Below are 16776 nucleotides of genomic sequence, written 5' to 3'. Positions count from 1 at the left end.
GATGGGAAGAGACACAGGAAGAACACCAAAAATTGCCAGCAAACATCAGAAGCTAGAAGAGTCAAGGAAGGATTCTCCCCTAGAGCCCTGGGGGCTGGAGGGGAGCAAGTGCATGCCAACACTTTGATTTTGGACATCAAGCATTCAGAACTGTGAGACAATTTTTGGGTTTGATCCTTTGTTACAGCAGGCAGCCCTAGAAAACTCAAACAAAAGAGAAAATTGTTGTACATGAGGCAGTAGTTGTTGAGGACTTTGACTGGAGAAGCCAAGGCACATAAAGGAAGTTGTAGCCGAAGCACATAAAGGAAGTTGTTCTGTTTCCAAGTGGAAACAGAATTACTCAACAAGCAGAATTCAGTGGTGTGGAGTATTGGATCAGTCTCCCTAAACACATATTCAGGTAACTGACCTTCATTCTTGGTCTCTTCTTCTTTCCAAATACCATATTCCATTGATCCTAGAGGCATATATCACATCTCTGAAATCAGCCTGACTGTTGGCCAGCGAAAGGAAGTGTAAAAAAGTTTAAAAAAAAATCACATGGAAAGACAATCATAGACAACTTGTGGTACACAATATTATATTAACAGTTTAAAAATACGCATATAAATGCATTTCTATCTATATATAACTTCTATCTATGTGATTATCTATCCATATATACTTTTTTTTGTATTTTTTTTTTTTCAGTAGAGACAAGGTTTCACCGTATTAGCCAGGATGATCTCGATCCCCTGACCTGGTGATCCGCCCGCCTCAGCCCCCCAAAGTGCTAGGATTACAGGCGTGAACCACCATGCCCGGCCTATCTATATATAATTCTATATATTCTATCTATATAGCTATATATGATTTCTATCTATAATGCAAATCTACATGTAATTTCTATCTATATATATGTAGATAGAAAAGTTAGGGAATTCACTGCAGGTGCTGTTTGAGGTCCACTTTTTAAACCTAACATTACATAATAAAACACTATTTTAAGAAGCTGCACCAGGCTGGGCATGGTGGCTTACGCCTGTAATCCCAGCACTTTGGGAGGCCAAGGCGGGTGGATCACGAGGTCAGGAGATCGAGACCATCCTGGCCAACATGGTGAAACTCCGTCTCTACTAAAAATACAAAAATTAGTCTGGCCTGGTGGCGTGCGCCTGTTGTCCTAGCTACTCAGGAGGTCAGGAGGCTGAGGCAGGAAAATCGCTTGAACCCGGGAGGTGGAGGTTGCAGTGAGCCGCTGCACCACAGCCTGGGCGATGGAGAAAGACTCCGTCTCAAAAAAGAAAAAAAAAAAGAGCTGCACGATGCTCCCCTTGGGCGTGTACCACACCTTATTCAACCATTCCCAAACTGTTTCCATATTTTTTTGATGTTAAATAAACTCTAAGATGTACAGACGTCTTTTATCTGGCTCTCCGATTATCTTCTGCAGATAAACTCCTAGAAGTTACTGGGGCAAAGGGAGTGAATCTTTAATTTTTTTTGAGACAGAGTCTCGCTCTGTAGCCCAGGCTGGAGTGCAGTGGCGCAATCTCGACCTCGGCTCACTGCAAGCTCCGCCTCCCGGGTCCACGCCATTCTCCTGCCTCAGCCTCCTGAGTAGCTGGGACTACAGGCGCCCGTCACCGCGCCCGGCTAATTTTTTGTATTTTTAGTAGAGACGGGGTTTCACCGTGGTCTCGATCTCCTGACGTCGTGATCCGCCCGCCTCTGCCTCCCAAAGTGCTGGGATTACAAGCGTGAGCCACCGCGCCCGGCCGAACCTTTAGTTTTTACTAAAATTTTTTAAATTACAGAAAATTAAAGCCGTAATCGTCGGATTCTACTTCATAGACGGTCCACAGAGATTTCAACCAGTTCGATTGAAACCATCCCAAATTCCCTCCCCGCACTAAGTTTTCCTCGGTCTTGGGAAACGTGGCCCCGCAGTCCGCACTCACGAGAGTGCACTAACGCGGGCCTCTTTCCAATGGGGAAACTTCTTGACACGCCCCCGAGGAACCACCTCTTTAAAATTTAAAACGAAGGCCCAGGCCAATGAATGCTAAGCTTCTCTCGGAACACAGAGACCCACCCACCATCACTCCCTTCACCAATCAGACTGAAGTTTTCTCCACTGCCCCTCCAATCACCGCCAAAAATGGAAGTTGCTTTCGTAACTTACGTAACGCAAGCAGCCAATAGGAGCTAACCTTGGAAACTAGCTCCGCAAATAGCAGCAGCTCCTGAAGAGCGCGGGAGCCTTTCGACCAGGGTCCCAAAGGAAAGCAGTGAATGGCGCTGGTTCCCTGAAGGAAGGGACTAAGGGACGGTGGCACGGGCCCGGACCGGGGCCCTGGGGCGGCGGCACGGCCGATATGGCATGCTGTCACAAAGTAATGCTGCTGCTGGACACCGCGGGCGGCGCCGCTCGCCACAGCCGGGTCCGGCGGGCCGCCTTGCGCCTCCTCACCTACCTGAGTTGCCGATTCGGCCTGGCCAGGGTCCACTGGGCCTTCAAGTTCTTTGACTCGCAGGGGGCGCGGAGCCGGCCGTCCCGAGTGTCTGACTTCCGCGAGCTGGGGGCTCGCTCGTGGGAGGACTTTGAGGAGGAGCTGGAGGCCAGGCTCGAGGATCGCGCCCACCTGCCCGGCCCGGCGCCCAGGGCCACCCACACGCACGGCGCCCTGATGGAGACGCTGCTAGACTACCAGTGGGACCGGCCCGAGATCACGTCGCCCACGAAGCCGATCCTGCGGAGCAGCGGGAGGAGACTGCTGGACGTGGAGAGCGAGGCCAAGGAGGCCGAGGCCGCGCTCGGGGGCTTGGTGAACGCCGTCTTCCTCCTGGCCCCCTGTCCGCACTCGCAGAGGGAGCTGCTGCAGTTCGTGTCTGGCTGCGAGGCCCAGGCCCAGCGCCTGCCGCCCACCCCTAAGCAGGTGATGGAGAAGTTGTTACCCAAGAGAGTCCAGGAAGTCATGGTCGCCCGAAAAATCACCTTCTACTGGGTGGATACCACCGAATGGTCTAAGGTAAGGAAGGTTACAGTCGTCTCAGATAGCGTGCGCGGTGCATTCCTTGCTAAGCAGAACTTGGCAGCGTCCTTAGAGCAGCCACAGACCCGGAATGAGACTAAAATGACTATGGCTCCCTTCGGAAGGAAACAAATAAATAGGGACAGTTTTCACAACAAAATAGGTAGTTCCTCACTACCTACTGTTTAAGACCCCTCACAATTTGGGCCCTACCTGCCTTCGCAGACTTGATTTTCCTACACCCTACATGTACTCTAACATATTCAAGGCCAGTCTAGAAAATCAACAGGTCTGGACCGCTTGTTTTGTGTTATGTGTGTTCTTCAATCTGCCTGCAATGCCAGTTCTCACTCTTCCAGGCCAGTCCTAACTTCACTTACCCTTTAAGGCTTACCCCAGTGACAACTGCTCAGTCCAGCGTCTGAATTGCTATACACATTTTTGTGTGGCACGTAACCCTTTCTCCATGTTTTGATTGTGCACATCTCTCACCCTCCATCTAATCTAAAAATACCTCAGAGGCAGGCAGCAGGTTTTAACACAATACCCAGATGTGTGAGTGTGTATATATGTGTGTGTGTATATACGTATATATGTGTGTGTGTATATATGCGTGGATATATGTGTGTGTATATATGTGTGTGTATATTTTTTTTTTTTTTTTTTTTTTTTTTTGAGACAATCTATGTCGCCCAGGCTGGAATGCGGTGGCACAATCTCGCCTCACTGCAACCTCCACCTCCCGGGTTCAAGCGATTCTCGTGCCTCAGCCTCCCAAGTAGCTGAGACTACAGGCTCACGCCACCATGCCCAAGTAATTTTTTTGTATTTTTACTAGAGACCAGGTTTCATGCTGCCCAGGCTGGTCTTGAACTCCTGGCTTCAGGCAATCCACCTGCCTTGGCCTCCTAAAGTGCCAGGATTATAGGTGTGAGCCACCACGCCCAGCCACCCAGATGTGTATTAAACATTGTAGGTATTCAGTCAGTATTTGCTGACTAAATGAGTAAATTCTTGCAAACTTAAAGTCTTACATGGCTAATTTGGATTTTTGTTGAAGTGGTGAGGCCCCCTGCTCCTGTTAAGTGCTAGGATAGGTATATATTTTTGCCTTCATCCTTCTCCTCATTGCACTTCGTTTAGTCAACAAATGTACATTGAGAAGCCAGTAACATTGAGTGCCTACCACACTGTTTGAGCTGCTGGGGACATGGTAGCCAAAGCAGGGAACAGATTAAACAGATAAGCAAGTGACAATTTCAAATCATGCTCTGGAGAAAATAAAACGGGGTGAGAGGATGGGAGTAGAAGGAGGTGGTTATTGTATATAGGGTGATAGTCAGGGAAGGTTTTTTTTTTTTTTTGGAGACAGTCTTGCTTTGTCACCCAGGCTGGAGTTGCAGTGGCACGATCTCGGCTTACTGCAACCTCTACCTTCTGGGTTCAAGCAATTCTCCTGCCTCAGCCTCCCAAGTAGCTGGGATTACAAGCGGGTGCCACCACACCTGGCTAATTTTTTTGTATTTTTAGTAGAGATAGGGTTTCACCATGCTGCCCACCCTGGTCTCAAACTCCTGAGCTCAGGCAATCTGCCAACCTCAGCCTCCCAAAGTGCTAGGATTACAGGCGTGAGCCACCACGCCCAGCAGGGAAGGCCTTTTTGAGCAGATAATTGAATGGTGAAGGAGGAGGAACTCAAAGGTAGGTAAAGAACATTCCAGGTGAAGAGATGAGCAGGTGTAAATATTTCAGCTGGAAATGAACTTAGTTTGTTTCAGAAACAAAAAGGCAAGGAGTGCTGAGACCTAGTAGGCAAGGGGAGCAGTGTGAGAGGAAGTCAGAAAGCAGGAGAGGCCGACCTGTAGGGCCAAGGTCAAAAATGTGGATTTTGTTCTAATTAATTAATGAGAAGTCTTTGGAATGTGGTTTAACCAGGTGAAAGATGCCATTCTGCTTAATGGAAATACATGTCACTAACCCAGGAGTGAATTAAATTGCAAGATTACAGATGGAAAATGAGCAAGCATTTAAATAATGATATGGTGTGTTAACATTTTCAAAGTGCCTTCACATACAAAGCCCGAAAAAGGCGTGGCAAATGCAAAATAAGGCAGCAGTGGTTTGTCAAGAAAAGGAAAGGACAAGAAGTGTTTAAGGGGATGATAAACATTTATGGGAAAATGAAATCTTAGAAATATTAAAATTTAAGGCAGCCAGTCAAGCCTTAGACACAGTATACAATATATTGCTCAGTTTGAAACAATTCATATCACATCAAAAACTTTCTTCTGGAATTGTATTTTGTTAAATATTGGCTAGAAATAAGTTAGATGGGGCTTAATGGGTCTTGGAGATTCTTTGTCTCGCTTTTTTTCTCTTTAATCTCTCTCTCTTTTTTTTTTTTGAATAGCATTGAAATAAGTGGGTTGACTGGATATTTTTAAAGATCCCTTCCAGGTCTGACATACCGTCCGTCTACTGAGGGAATGGGTCTTCTCTGAGGCTTCCCTTCTTACATCTGCTGTTTCCCCTAAGAAAATGCCCATCAGATACTCTTAAACTGTTCTGGAATTTTCTTCTGCTGAAGATCTAGCATTTCCTATTCAAAAACCTGCCCAGCCATGCTGGGCAAAAGGAAGGTTTAAGCTGTGTCCTTGGGGAGTGCTCTGTGCAGGAGTGGGGAAAAGGGAAGAAGAGAAAATCCAGGTCCTGCCTTGGGGAGCGCACAGTGTGGGAAGTATAACTGGGAGAAACAGAACTTGCACTTACATTGGAGGCGGAGGGATCAAAGCACATAAAACAGGATATCATATTTTCTAAGACATAGGATAGAATAGAGGATAAGAGACCTCTGACACATTTTGAACTTTATGCCTTAGATTTATTCAACACATATTTGTTCCATACCTGCCAGGTATGCTAAGGAATCAAATAGATGTAGTCCCTGCTCTCTTGGAGCTTATAGTCTAATGGACATTTACAGATCCCCAAATTTGAAACTACCACTAGCACATGTCTGTCACTTTTCCTATAATATACGTACGAATGAAAAATGTGACCATACTCTGTAGTATACTGTTCGTATTTTTGTTTTTGTTTTGTTTTGTTTTGTTTGAGACAGAGTCTTGCTCTGTTGTCCAGACTGGAGTGCAATGGTGCAATGTGGGCTCACTGCAACCTCTGCCTCCCGGGTTCAAGTGAGCCTCCTGCCTCAGCCTCCCGAGTAGCTGGGATTACAGGCACGTGCCACCACGTCCGGCTAATTTTTGTATTTTTAGTAGAGACAGGGTTTCACCATCTTGGTCAGGCTGATCTCGAACTCCTGACCTCAGGTGATCCACCCCACCTCGGACTCCCAAAGTGTTGGGATTACAGGCTGTTATTTTTTTTTAATCACATGTTTTGCTATGGTTTGAGTATCTGTCCCCTCCAAAACTCATGGAGTAATGAGTGTCATGGGAGTGGGACTGGTGGCTTTATAAAAAGAGGAAGAAAGTGTTGAGCTCACTTGCTCAGCTCCCGCGCCATGCTTTGCCCTGTGCTGCCTTGGAATTCTGCAGAGTCCCCACAAGCAGGAAGGCCTTTGCGAAGTGCAGCCCCCTGGCCTTGGACTTCTCAGCCTCCATAACTGTAAGACATAAATTCCTTTTCTTTACAAATTACCTAATTTCAGCTATTCTGTTATAAGCAACATTAAACAGACTAAGGCATGCACACATTACGTTTCATAGAAACTTAATGTCCTTTTCAACACTTATTAATAATAAGTTACATCTTCACCCCCCACCCCCGCCCCCCAAGACAGAGTTTCGCTCTTGTCACCTAGGCTGGAGTGCAGTGGTGCGATCTGGGCTCAATGCAACCTCTGCCTCCCAGGTTCAAGCGATTCTCCTGCCTCAGCCTCCCCGATAGCTGGGATTACAGGCACCAACCACCACACCCAGCTAATTTTTGTACTTTTAGTAGAGATCACCCTGTTGACTAGGCTGGTCTTGAACTCCTGACCTCAGGTGATCCACCTGCCTTGTGGATCAAAGTGAGGGGTGCTGGGATTACAGGTGTTAGCCACCACCACCAGCCATAAAGTTACATCTTAACCTTTCATTTTATTGGCAGGGTTTTTTTGTTTTCCTGGCTGGTCTTCTGGCTGAAACAATTCCAACAAAATTTTTGCGTCCCTCTGGCAGAAAATCCTAATCAGGATCTATGGCGTCTGAACTAGGTTACCATTCTCTCCATAGCAGTGAACACAGCTATAGATACATGGATGGTAACAGCACATACTAATTAATTGGTTAATCTAATACAGCATTTTCCAGATTGATACGCATAACTGAAACAAAAGTTTAGATAGGTTAGAAGTTAATGTGCTCCCGTACATTGTTTATCTTCGTTACATGGGATCTTTTGTTTTTTTGTGTTTAATGCTGATCATAAACCACTCAATTAATCCCTCAGAGAATCTATCAAAGTCCATCAGATGGTCATGATCCGAATTTTAAAAGCAGTCTAGGCCAGGCCTAGTGGTTCATACCGGTAACCCCAGCTTTGGAAGGCTGAGACAGTAGGATCTCTTGTACCCAGAAGTTTGAGACCAATCTGGGCAACATGGTGAGACCCCATCTCTACAAAAAATACAAAAGTTAGCCAGGTGTGGTGGCACATGCCTGTACTCCCGGCCACTTACTCAGGAGGCTGGGGCGAGAAGATTGCTTGAGTCCAGAAAGTTAAGGCTACAGTGAGCCATGTTCATGCCACTGCACTCCAGCCTGGGCAACAAAGCGAGACCCTGTCTCAAAAAATAAAAATAAATGAAAGCAGTCTATTCAGAACAGTCCTGGGTTCTTGGACTGGTCCATCATTGCCTTGCTGTGACCATGGATGATACCCTGCTTGTCTTTGAACTTGGCTATAATGGGAAGTTTGGGAATGACCTAGTTGACTTTCAAGACCCTTCTAGTTCTAATTCCTCACATTCACATAGCAGTTTATAGTTTATATTTGTTAACTGGCATGATGAGCATATTCTAAGGGCTGTGTTCCTCCTTCATATTCATAGTAACTGAATATTGTTGTTATACTGTGATGCCATGTTAAATATTTTATGTTGGTACTGTTTTATTCACCCCACCCCTCACTTCAAGATCCTAGACATGGCACATAGAGGTTGCTTAATAAAAGTTTGTTGAAAGAAGGTTGACTGAAGAGTCAGCTGTGTGTGAAGGAGTGAAGCAGGGCTTTTTACAAAGAAAGCAGGATTTGAGCCAGATACAGAAGTGTAATAACCATTCAGTTGGTGAAGAAGGAAGGGGAGGCACAGGAAATATAAATCAGCAAAAACAGGGAAGCCTTAAAATATGGCATGTTCAGGAAATAGCAAATGGTTCAATATGTCTAGAAGGAGAGGGAATGGATGAGGGGTAGAAGATAATGTGTACCAAAAGGTGGTTTAGGGTTGGATTGTGAAGGGCTTTGTGATTATGCTGAAGAGTTACTTTATTCTGGAGGCAGTGGGAAGCTTTTCAGAATTTCAGAGAAGTAGCATGATCAGAGAAGTGATTTGGAAGAATACTTAGAGCACCATGGAGGAACGATTAGAGGCAGAGCACAGACTTTACAGGCTATGGTAAGGGTTAGGGCAAAAGACGCGACGAGGCCTCAGTTTGGCCTCTGCACAGGCCTGTGGGTGGGCAAGTCAGAGCGATGGCCACCATCTAGGGGAGGTGCTCCTGCCTCACTCCCATGACACCTGGCCATTATTGTGTTGTGCTGTATAGGACATAATTATTTTTATTAATAGGCCGGGCACAGTGGCTCATGCCTGTAGTCCTAGAACTTTGGGAGGCTGAGGCAGGCAGATCACTTGAGGTCAGGAGTTCGAGACCAGCCTGACCAACATGGTGAAACCCCATCTCTACTAAAAATACAACAATTAGGCGAGCACGGTGGCACATTTCTGTAATCCCAGATACTTGGGAGGCTGAGACAAGAGAATCGCTTGAACCTGAGAGATGGAGGTTCCAGTGAGCTGAGATCATGCCACTGCACTCCAGCCTGGGTGACAGATCAAGACTCTGACTCAAAAAAAAAAAAAGGTTATTTTTATTAAAGTATAATGGTTCTATGTTCCTTCTAACATTCTGTAATCTATACCCAGTGATTTGTGAAACTTCTTTTTGTTCCTCGACAAAAAATGTAAATGAGGTACTATTGTTACTAAATGAATGCTTTCTCAAAGGCATAGTAGGTAGTAATTTGTTCTGGGGCTGCACAGTAGCTTGATGCTGACCATTATTTCTGTTTAGCTCAGCAAATACATTGGTTGTGTAATTCGACCCTTTAATATTGGTTTCAACTTTACTTTCTCCTGATTTCCTTTACTTTTATTTATGAATGCCTAATTTGTAGTAACCTAAGGTTGTTTGTCATTTTATTTGAGATGTGGGAATCCCCAGACCACCTTGGATACTGGACTGTTTGTGAACTGCTCCACCATGGAGGTGGCGCTGTCTTGCCATCTGAATCTTTCAGCTGGGATTTTGCTAAAGCTGGGGAAATGCTGCTCAGGAGTGAAATCAAGCTGTCAAGTGAACCTCATCTCTCTCCGTGGATTTCAATGCTGCCAACTGATGCCACTTTAAACCGTTTGCTCTATAATTCTCCTGAGTATGAGGCCTTGTTTCCACGGATGGAAGGAATGTTATTTCTCCCTGTTGAAGGTAAGCAAATAATATTTTAAGGTTTTTTTTGTAAATCTCAGTTACATTAATTTCTTCAAAGAAGCTTTTTAACTTCTTTGGCATTTCTCACAGCCCAGGCACTCAATGAATGCTTGTCATGAAAGAATTAAAAGACATCAAGGCAAAATCAGAGATACTGTAGGAAAGATTTGAACTCTAATTCAGTACAACTGCCAGCCTGTGTACAAAAAAAACAAGTGAATGATTGATTTAAAAGTTTGGGAATAGCTATTGCCAAAGCAGGGTAATATTATTCAGGTGCCCAAGCACATGGGTATAATATTTCATTGCCTCATAGAGGAGATTGATAAATTGAAGACCATAGAGAAACAATGGTCAACTAAAAGAAGAAATAAATTAGTCTACAGAAACCCAGAATGATGTCTGTTACCGGGAAAAGCAAACATGTTGGAATCTTCATTAAATTTGTTTCACCTTATGATTTGCTATATAGTAAATCTCATTTCTGAATACACTGTATAGTCACAGAAATAATACTGCATAGAGATATATACATAAAACTGTGTTGTACATTATGTGCAGTTTAAGGAATTTTCAAGAGTAGTTTTGTTTATGTAATTTCATTACACAGTCTTTAGAATTTAACCTCCTCATGAGATACGATGCATTGTACTTTATGGATTTAAGAAGTGGTATCTTCTTTCTCATAAGTAGTAAACATTGCTTGAACACTTATTTCTTTTCTTTTCTTTTTTTTTTTTTTTTTTTTTTTTGAGACAAGGTCTTGCTCTATCACCCAGGCTGGAGTGCAGTGGTACGATCATAGCTCCAATCGTGGCTCACTGCAGCCTTGACCTCCTGGGCTCAAGGGATCCTCCCACCTCAGCCTCCCAAGTAGCTGGGACTACAGGCATGAGCCACCACACCTGGCTCATTTTTGTATTTTTTGTAGAGATGGGGTTTCGCCATGTTGCCCAGGGTGGTCTTTAACTCATTGACCTCAAGTGATCCTCTGGCCTTGGCCTCCCAAAGTGCTGAGATTACAGGCATGAGCCACCATGCCTGGCCTTCAATACTTATTTCTAAGTCATAATTTCTGAGAAGTTCTGCCATTACATATTGCCTTTGTAATTCCATTTGTTTATAGCTTTTTCTATAGAGCTAAATGAACTTGCTCTGATGGTGTAGCAGTAGAATAAGGGTTGAAGTGTTCAGCTAAGTGACAGTATCTCAACTGGCAACTTGATTTTTTTCTTATTGTTAATAAATCTCTTTTTAGTATGTATTCCTTATATTTGAATTTTAATCTTTTTTTCTTTTTAATTTTAATTTGGCATTCTGGTCTAATTAATCTTTATTTCTAGCAGGCAAAGAGATTCAAGAAACATGGACAGTCACCCTAGAGCCCTTGGCCATGCATCAGAGACATTTTCAGAAACCAGTCAGAATTTTTCTAAAAGGCTCTGTGGCCCAGTGGTCTCTCCCAACGAGCAGCACTTTGGGCACCGACAGCTGGATGCTACAAAGTCCAGAGGAGAGCACAGCAACTCAAAGGCTGTTATTTCAGCAGCTGGTAAGCAGGCTGACTGCTGAAGAGTTACACCTGGTAGGTATCCTCCACACGGGAAGTTATTCTTGTCTAACAACATACTGGTAAAGTGAAATAAGTGTGTTTATAAATGCCTTACACAATATAGTCTTAGTAAAACTGATTATGCTTTTGCAAATAATATTGTCGACATAGTATCATGACAGCAATGTTCATTAGACAAGAAATAACTTATAAAATTGCATGTATCAAGAATCCAATTAAGTTAAATTATATTCACATAGGGAAGAAGGCAGTTGGCCAGATGGAGTGCTTATGTTAGGGTAGTAATGTGATGAGTGATTTCTCATTATTTTTTAAGTATTCTGTTATATATATACTACTTTTATATAAGTATTTAAGAAAAAGCTGCTACACAGTAAAATTACGTATAATAGTATAATAGTTGTGTAACTATATACAATGTAATATAATTGTCTGTAACTCAGTAGTTGGACAGTAGTTACACAAATGTAGAAATGTCTTCTGAAAAGGAACATATACATATCCAGATTTGATTTAACGGTGATTATTATTTTTAAACTACCAGCAAATTCCTTACCTTACTTTGTCTTTTGCCTTCATACTCTCAGGAGGGGTCTTTTTTCTGGTTCCCATTGTAAAATATTCTGGAGAAAAATAGGGTAGTCTTTGGACAGATGCTGTTCTAAGAGTTGTGTGCTCTGAGGAAAAGAGCACTGGGTTTGGGAGTCAGTGATCTGGATTAGGTCTCAGCTCTGCTGCCTACTGTATGTTCTGGATAAATCTCTCAAGTGGTATTTCTGCCTCATGGTTAAGTACATGGGTTTCAAAGTCACATATGCTTGGCATCTTAAGTAGGTGGCTTTAACAGGTTACTTCTGCCTCAGCCTCAATCCCTCCTTTATAAAATGGGGATAATAATTATTTTACCTCAGGGCGATTGTGAGGATTCAGTGAGCACATGGTAAATACCTCGTAAATATTCCTGGTAATGTCAGGTTTTACTTATTTGTAAGTAGAAATATTAGGACTCTGTGATCAATAAATTCCCTTCTACCTCTAATAATTATCAAATCTATCTTTTTCATAGTTTTTGCGTTAATAATCATTGGGAAAATGGTTATTCTGTCTTTTAGTACACTACATTCTTCTTTAGGCATATTGACAATAATATTCTCAACTAATTAGAACTTCTCGCATAGGTTGCTGATGTGGACCCTGGTGAAGGCTGGCCCCCCATCACTGGAGTTATTTCCCCGCTCTCTGCCAATGCTACAATCCTCACTGTGTTCCACACCAAGGAGGCTGAATTTCAACGACATGTTCTCCAAACAGCTGTGACTGACAGCCCCCGGGACACAGCTTCCCTTTTCTCAGATGTTGTGGATGGTATATTGAATCAGACTCATGATTCACTTGCAGATACTGCTTCTGCTGGTAAGCTCCTAAACCAGTAACTAACATAGTCTAGGGTGGTTTGCAGTCTTTTCCAGCATCGGGACTTTTTCACTGTGCAGTTAGTAGAACCCCAATATGTTATAACACAGATAAAAGAAAGCTACAATACTTCAGGCAGTTTAAATTATTATTGTTTATAGAATTCCGTAAGTACTTCTGAGGAGGCTGCAGGTTCCATGAAACCAGTCTGAAATCGAAGTCATGGTTTTTAATATATTTAATAAATACTGTGTATAAAACTGTAGTGATTCGATCTACCCTGCATTGCATTGTTACTACTAGCATTGCAACTAAATGCATTGTTACTACTAAATCTACCTAGCATAAATAAGGTTTGTATCATATTAGTATTACAAACTTTATTTATGCTAGGTAGATTTAAATGTCAACTTGATATTTCTTTAATTCATTCATTTATTCAACAGATTTGAGTACCTGCTGTATGTCAGGCACTGTTTGAGGTACTGGGACTATATTAGAGAACAATATGGACAAAGATATCTTCCCATGGAGCTGACCATCTAGTCAGGGGAGACAAAACAGTAAGTCAGGAAAATTACGGTTTATTCTAAAGAGACAAAAGTTATAGTAGTAAAGCAGGAACAAAGGAATGGGGTGTGTTAGGGTAGGGAGGGTTGCAATTTTAAGTAGGGTGGTCAGGGAACGCCTTGCTGAAAAAATAATATTTGAGCAAAGGCATGAAGGAAGTGACAGCAAGGAGTTGCTGGTAGAGGCAATAGCGAGTGCCAAGGCTCAGAAGGGTGTTAGAGGAGTTGCAGGGAAGCCTGTGGCTGCAGTGAAAGGAGCAAGGAGAGAGTAGGAGGGGGTGAGGTCAGAGAGCTAGCAGCAGACCAAACTGGGCAGGGCTTTACAGGTACTGAAAAGACTTTGGCTTCTACTATGAGTGAGAGAGGAAGCCTTTAGGGATTTTCTGCAGTGACACCATCTGACTTATGTTTTCATAGCATTACTCTGGCTGCCACATTGAGGCAAGGATAGAACCAGTCAGAAATGTTGCAATAATCCAGGCAAGAGATGGTGGGAAATGCAGATAGTTGGAAGTAGTTGTAGCTCTTGGATATATTTTGAAGGTAAAGCTAACAAAATTTGCTGTTAGATTCAATGTGTAGAGTGAGCTATAGGGAAATTGAAAATGACTCCAGAGACTTTTGGCCTAAGTGACTGGTAGAAAGCAGTTTCCTTCTGAGATGGGGAAGGCTGTGGGAGAACCAGGGGCTGGGGTGGTGAGGACTGGAGGGTTTGTTTTGGGCATGGTAAGTCTGAGTTGTTCATTAAACATCCATACATGGTACTGAGTAGGCATCAACTATGCATGTTTGTGTTTGGGAGATTTGTTTGGATTAGAGATGATGGGAGTCATCAGTGATGTTTAAAGCCATGAGATGGGTTAAGATCACCATGGGGGTGGGCATAGATGGGAAAGAGAAGGGGACTAAGGACTAACCCCTGCATCCCAATGTTAAGCAGTCTGGGGGATGAGGAGAGAGAAACCAGCAAAGGAGACAAAAGGGGGACAGTCACTGAGGTAAAGAAAACCCGGCCGGGCGCGGTGGCTCAAGCCTGTAATCCCAGCACTTTGGGAGGCCGAGACGGGCGGATCACAAGGCCAGGAGATCGAGACCATCCTGGCTAACACGGTGAAACCCCGTCTCTACTAAAATATACAAAAAATTAGCCGGGCGAGATGGCGGGCGCCTGTAGTCCCAGCTACTCGGGAGGCTGAGGCGAGAGAATGGCGTAAACCCGGGAGGCGGAGCTTGCAGTGAGCTGAGATCCGGCCACGGCACTCCAGCCTGGGCGACAGAGCGAGACTCCGTCTCAAAAAAAAAAACCCAGATTGTGGTACCCTGGAAGCCAAGTGAAGAGAGGAAGTGCTTGACTGGGTTATTTACTACAGATAGGCCAAGGAAGATGAAAGCTGGGAGCTGACATTCAACTGAGCAGTGTGGATGCTCATGATACCATCACAACGTGATGGTTGTGATACCAGTTTTGGTGGAATTGTGAGGGTAGAAATGTGAGTAGGAATAGGTTCAGGAGAGACTGTGAAAAAAGGAAAACAGCAAGTGCAGACAATTTTTTGGAGTAGTTTTGATCTAAAAGATATTAGAGTAGTGAAAACAATGGCTAGAGAGGGAAGAAGGTTCAAGGGTTTTGGTTTTGATTTTTAGAAATAATAATAGCCTGCTTGCATGCTGATGAGATAATATGGTAAAAATTAATGCAGGGGATAGAGAGAATTGTTGGTTAGAGGGCTTTGAGGAAGTGCAAGTGGAGGGGTTGGTCTTGGGAACAAGCACAGTTCATCTGTGACAACTGGGGGAAGGCAAAATTACAAGGGCTGGGATGCCGAGGTGAGTGATGTTGGTGTGAGTGTACGGGGTTCTCTTCTGATTGCTTCAGGTTTTTTAGTGAGTTAGGAAGTGACATCATCAGCTGAAAATGAAGACTTAAGGAGATGCTGGAGGCTGAGGAGAGAGGGGAGGAGGAAGCGGCTGGTGAGAGGGTGAAGATAGCAGGAAGGTGGAGGAAGGTAAAGTGAGATCCATTTATGGGCTTGCCTTCCTCCAACCACATTCACCAGCTGGCACAGCTGCAGAGTAGGCAGGGAGCTGGATTAACCAGGGTTGGGATTTTCCCAAATGAGGGCGGTAAAGCTAGAGAGGGATCAGGGATATAAAGGTGTGAACAGGAAGAGATTATAGGATTTGTCCATGGAACAAGGCAGGGTAAGAAGGAAAGTGAGGACAACAAGGACAGGCGATCAGATCAGTGGGTTGTAGGGGTCTCAGGATTTCTGGAGCCAATGTGCTCAAAGGAGAGAGTTAAAAAAATAGATGGAGGTGGTCAGAGTGGGGTGCTTGAGATCATAGACAGTGGTGACCAGGAGGAGAGAGTGACTGAAGAAGGGCAACGCACCGGGGCACCAGAAGCGAGGAATTCAAGGGGACAAAGGCCAGAGTGTTGGTAGCATCAAATGTGTGTATTGAAATTATCCAGAGTTAAGACTGAATAGTACTGGAGAGACTGATGGTGGTGAGTCGGGAGCTAACAGTCTTTGAGGAGTAAGGGGGAATGATCCAGGCTTATTAGATGACTATGAGAGTATAGGCTTTGATGTGAGACTCAAAGCTGGGTTTTTGTCATTATTTTCAGCAGGTAGAGGGAAAATGATCTGGAAGAGGCAAGGAGGATACCAGTCCACCTCAGGGCCAAGTGGAAGAAGAGCTTGGCGGGGGAGCAGTCAGCTCTCTCCAGCGCTGCAGGGGAAGCAGTGTGTTCAGGGCAGGAGAAGATGGAATTGAGGATATAGGGGATTTTGCTGATGAGGGTCAGTGAGTTCCAGAGGACAGGGTGGGAGGATTTTATGTGTGGAAGGACTGGGCCACGGTGACAGGATGGGAGATGGAAGGAGCAGTGAGGAGATTCCAGTGGGCAGACTGGAGTGACCTGGGGGTCTAGGGCTTCGCATAATGGGAAAAAGCAGCTATCAAGGGGATCATGAGATTAATTCCTGGTGGTTTCAATGCAGCTAATGGTGCTGAACCTGTGAGTTTGGAGGGTAAGAAGGGTGGGTGGCCCACCCACACTCCTGCCCATGTAGGCGTGGAGACTACAAGGAGGGCATCTAACTCCAAGGGCCTAGGGCTCCCTCCAAAGCCCTGCCTGGGAGGCCAGTGGAGGGTGGCCTTGTTTTTAGTGTGGGGCTCCTGCTTGGCATTTGCTGGAAGAGGTGCAGGTAACTCTGTGAGGGGCACTCTCTCTCCATGCATAGGGAGGCTTGGGACTTGGAGGCCTGAGGCAAGTATTTCTAGCCTTTCTGCCATAATCCAGCATACAATGACTTGAGAAGAAACTATCATGTCATATTTATTCTCATAGACCTTTACTGCCCTTGTCTGAATTTTGTAATATAACAGCAGATGCAATTATAGGCATTTATGCTGTCATGTGATGTGAAGTTTCTTTTGATTGTTTAAAAAATTCTACAAAATCTTACACTAAAAAT

General features: G+C 44.2%; 1 protein-coding gene across 1 annotated transcript in view; it reads left to right on the top strand.

Moving 5' to 3' along the window:
- Positions 1-2258: 2258 nt before the first annotated feature.
- TICRR (TOPBP1 interacting checkpoint and replication regulator) overlaps positions 2259-16776 on the top strand; it is a 54379-nt gene continuing 39861 nt past the window's right edge. The window contains exons 1-4 of the mRNA XM_033189055.1: positions 2259-3014; positions 9457-9736; positions 11083-11324; positions 12491-12725. Coding sequence (XP_033044946.1) covers positions 2361-3014; positions 9457-9736; positions 11083-11324; positions 12491-12725 — 1411 coding nt within the window. The 5' untranslated portion in view covers positions 2259-2360. The remainder of the gene's footprint in view (positions 3015-9456; positions 9737-11082; positions 11325-12490; positions 12726-16776) is intronic.

The sequence above is a fragment of the Trachypithecus francoisi genome, unplaced genomic scaffold, assembly GCF_009764315.1.
Source record: "Trachypithecus francoisi isolate TF-2019V2 unplaced genomic scaffold, Tfra_2.0 Lachesis_group3, whole genome shotgun sequence".
Taxonomy (NCBI): Eukaryota; Metazoa; Chordata; class Mammalia; order Primates; family Cercopithecidae; genus Trachypithecus; species Trachypithecus francoisi.
This window is presented reverse-complemented; position numbering and strand designations above follow the sequence as displayed.